A 2958-nucleotide genomic window follows, 5' to 3' on the forward strand; every position below is an offset into this window, starting at 1 on the left:
CCGACCGGACGGACCAAATGTGTCGACCGCGTTAGGCACACTGCAACGCAACCACAAAAAAGACCGACCGTCACCCCTTCTCCCGATTCAAACAAACATAATCCGGATAAGTTGGACGTCCGTTTGTAGTCGTGCGTTTGAGTAGGACACGCATTCAAACAAACACTTGGTTGAGCATATGCTGTTCTATCTATAATCTATCTAAGAAAATACTAAAAATAAGTGCACTGGACGATCATTGGAACGGGTAGGACACGCATCACACGTACCACAACCACATTCTATCGGAATTTCACTCGGAGCTGTGGCGGGACAAATTCTCAAAAGGAAAAAGGGTTTATGGCGGGATTTCAAATTTTAAGGCGCGACGAAGAAGCGACCGGTCTTTGGGTCCGTTGCAAAGTGTCAGAGAGATCAGCGAAGAGATAGAAAAGCATGCCGCCTTTGTTTCATCAGTTCATAAAGCCATAGTTCTTGTTTACCTAATATAACTTGGAAAGAGATTCCGTCCACGGGTTCAATTTTCCTTTGGAAAAAAAGCTCTATTTGGAGGCCGCGCGGAGACGGAGAGGCACACGGGCTATAAGACAAGAGCCTCCGTCCCTCCACAGACCACACCACCTCCTCCTTTCTTCCTCCCTCTCCGCGCCGCCACCCTCCTCCCTTCTTCAGCGGCGAGAACGAGATGGCCGTCCTCCTCCGCGCCCGCTCCCACCTCCTCTCCGGCGCCATCCGCCGCGGCTTGCTCGGGTAATCACCAACCTGTCCTCCTCCTCCTCCCGTCGCTTCTTCCCTTCCCGTGCCCTTTTCTCACTCCTCCGTCTTGTGCTTCTGTTCCAGGGAGCGCGGGCGCGCGCGAAGGTTCTCGGCGGACCCAACCACCGTCAGCGAGGCTTCGGCCACCGGCCGCGGTGCGACGACCGGCGGGGCCGCCGCAAACTCCAGTAGGTAAGATCTCCTCTTCCTCCTTCTTCTTCTTCTTCCTGTTCTTCTTCGCGATGCAACTTTTCGATGGCGTGGCTTTTCCTTGATCCCGTCGATTCTCGTCGATCCCCCGGCCCTATGGTGAAAGTTCTGATATTTATCTCCATGCATGCAGGGGTCCGACGAAGACGAACGGCGGCGGGCCAGCGAATGGACGAGGGGCGGCGAACGGCGGGTTAGATCCGGCCCTCGTCCTCCATGTTTTTCTTTTCTTTTCTTCTTCTTGATGCAACTTTTGGCGCAAAGACTGACTCTTTTGTCGCGACCGACCATTGCAGGGGTGGAGCGAGCGGAGACGGTGCTCCGGCCAACGGCGGCGGAAGGACGGCGGCGAACTCCGGCGGGTAAGATCTTCTTCTTCTCTTCTTCTTGTTCTTTTTCTTCTCGATATGCAACTTCTCGATGATTTCACAGAAAGACTGACCCCTTGTCGTGCGATGGACCGTTGCAGGGGGCAAGCGACCGGAGGCGGGGCTCCAGCCAACGGAGGCGGCGGCGGCGCGGTCACCGGCTCTGGCAACGGGTAAGAACTAAGAGCCCATGCATCTTTCGTCTTTTCGTGCTTCCTCGTCGCCGAGCGCGCTACCGTACGGGCCGGCCTCTGCGCTCGCGTGTTTTTGCATCCCCTTACCTTACGATCGACGATGATATATGATTGCAGCCATGGTGGTGGATGCGGCGGAGTGTCCCAGCTGCGTAAGGACGCTTTTGGGGCAACCCGCGGTATATGGGACGAGTACAACGTTCGCGCCGCCAAGGACCGCGGGATCTTTCAGGAGATAAGGATTTAAGAAGGAAATCGGGTAATTTTCCATGCCATTTTCCTATGCCTCTTGCGCTCTCTCACTAAGCTCAAGTGTTAGATTAGATGGTTAGTTTTCTCGTGCTTGACGGCTCGTTGATGTTATTTTGCAGTACCAACTATGTTGATACCAAAGTTCATCTGGTCACGAGCACGCACCGCATGGTGATGGCGGTCGGGATGCTCATGCTTGGGTGCGCTATCGGCGTGGCTCCACGCATCAAGCAGTCCGTCATCGGTGCCACGGCCGTGGAGGTGGCAGAGGACCTCAAGGCCGACCAAGGTGCGTCCCAACCTTCGTCTTTCTCTCTCTCTCTGTACTGTTTGTGTGGAGCCCTCTCTCGAGTAGCTAGTAATAATACTACTAGTAGTTGACTTGAATGCATATGGATATAGAGTACTAGCCTGGTAGTATGCCTCTGTTGGTTTAGTTTGGATCAGGCTTTGCATGCATGCCCATGCCCTCTCTTTGTCTTGTACGAGTAGGACTAGAATTTAGATTCGATTTGCCTCGTGTGAATTGATGCAGCATGTGCTAAAAAAAGTTTTCGTGCTCCCATTTAATGCAGCCGCAGAAGGCAAGGCGGAGTGATCTACAACAAGAAGAAGAAAAGGAAGAAGAAGAGGATGCATCTCTTTAATTTGTGGCCTCACTGCCCTCGTGTCCAAGAGGCCTCTGTTTTTTCTTTTCCTCCAAATACATGTTTGCTTGCTCTATTGCATTCGAATTCGTAGAAATTCGTGGCTAGCATATGTGTGCTATAATGCCCCCCCTGGTATCTTTCATTTTCAAGCATGAGCTACTCGAGTGCTAAACTATGATGGTCAAATATTGATTTCTTAGGCATTGCTTTTCTGTCTATTATCTTGGTCAATGAGTTAAATCTGCATTATCTTAGTCAATAAATTTACAAGAGTTTATGAATGAATTCATTTTTCTTTCCTCATATCAATAATTTTACATCTTGCCCGATAAAGAATCACACTGACATATTCTCTTCCTTACAACCTAGCCTAGCCTCTATCCTAGCCTAGCCTAGGCTAGCAGGTAGTAAAATATCATTCACCCTCTACTCCCATCTCGTGGCAACTACTACTAGAGACTACTCGAGGCACAGGCAGAGGAAACAGAAAAATTAAAATGGCCAAACCTAGGCAGAGTATGCAGTGAT

General features: G+C 51.0%; 1 protein-coding gene across 1 annotated transcript; it reads left to right on the plus strand.

Moving 5' to 3' along the window:
- The first annotated feature begins 582 nt into the window (after positions 1-582).
- On the plus strand, positions 583-2700 carry LOC123107505 (glycine-rich cell wall structural protein 1-like). Its single transcript, XM_044529491.1, has 8 exons — positions 583-750; positions 841-948; positions 1100-1159; positions 1263-1328; positions 1436-1507; positions 1646-1787; positions 1900-2069; positions 2356-2700. Exons 1-6 carry the CDS (start codon positions 686-688, stop codon positions 1773-1775), a joined length of 501 nt encoding a protein of 166 aa, XP_044385426.1. The 5' UTR covers positions 583-685; the 3' UTR covers positions 1776-1787; positions 1900-2069; positions 2356-2700.
- The last annotated feature ends 258 nt before the right edge of the window (positions 2701-2958 follow it).

This window comes from Triticum aestivum, chromosome 5A (genome assembly GCF_018294505.1).
Source record: "Triticum aestivum cultivar Chinese Spring chromosome 5A, IWGSC CS RefSeq v2.1, whole genome shotgun sequence".
Lineage (NCBI taxonomy): Eukaryota > Viridiplantae > Streptophyta > Magnoliopsida > Poales > Poaceae > Triticum > Triticum aestivum.

What these genes read in the sequence shown, in the direction of transcription:
- LOC123107505 (XM_044529491.1), top strand. Translation starts at nt 686, where the DNA reads ATGGCCGTCCTCCTCCGCGCCCGCTCCCACCTCCTCTCCGGCGCCATC. An exon ending in GCCGCCGCAAACTCCAGTAG is followed by an intron (nt 949 to 1,099) that starts GTAAGATCTCCT and finishes CCATGCATGCAG; the next exon opens with GGGTCCGACGAAGACGAACG. An exon ending in CGAGGGGCGGCGAACGGCGG is followed by an intron (nt 1,160 to 1,262) that starts GTTAGATCCGGC and finishes CGACCATTGCAG; the next exon opens with GGGTGGAGCGAGCGGAGACG.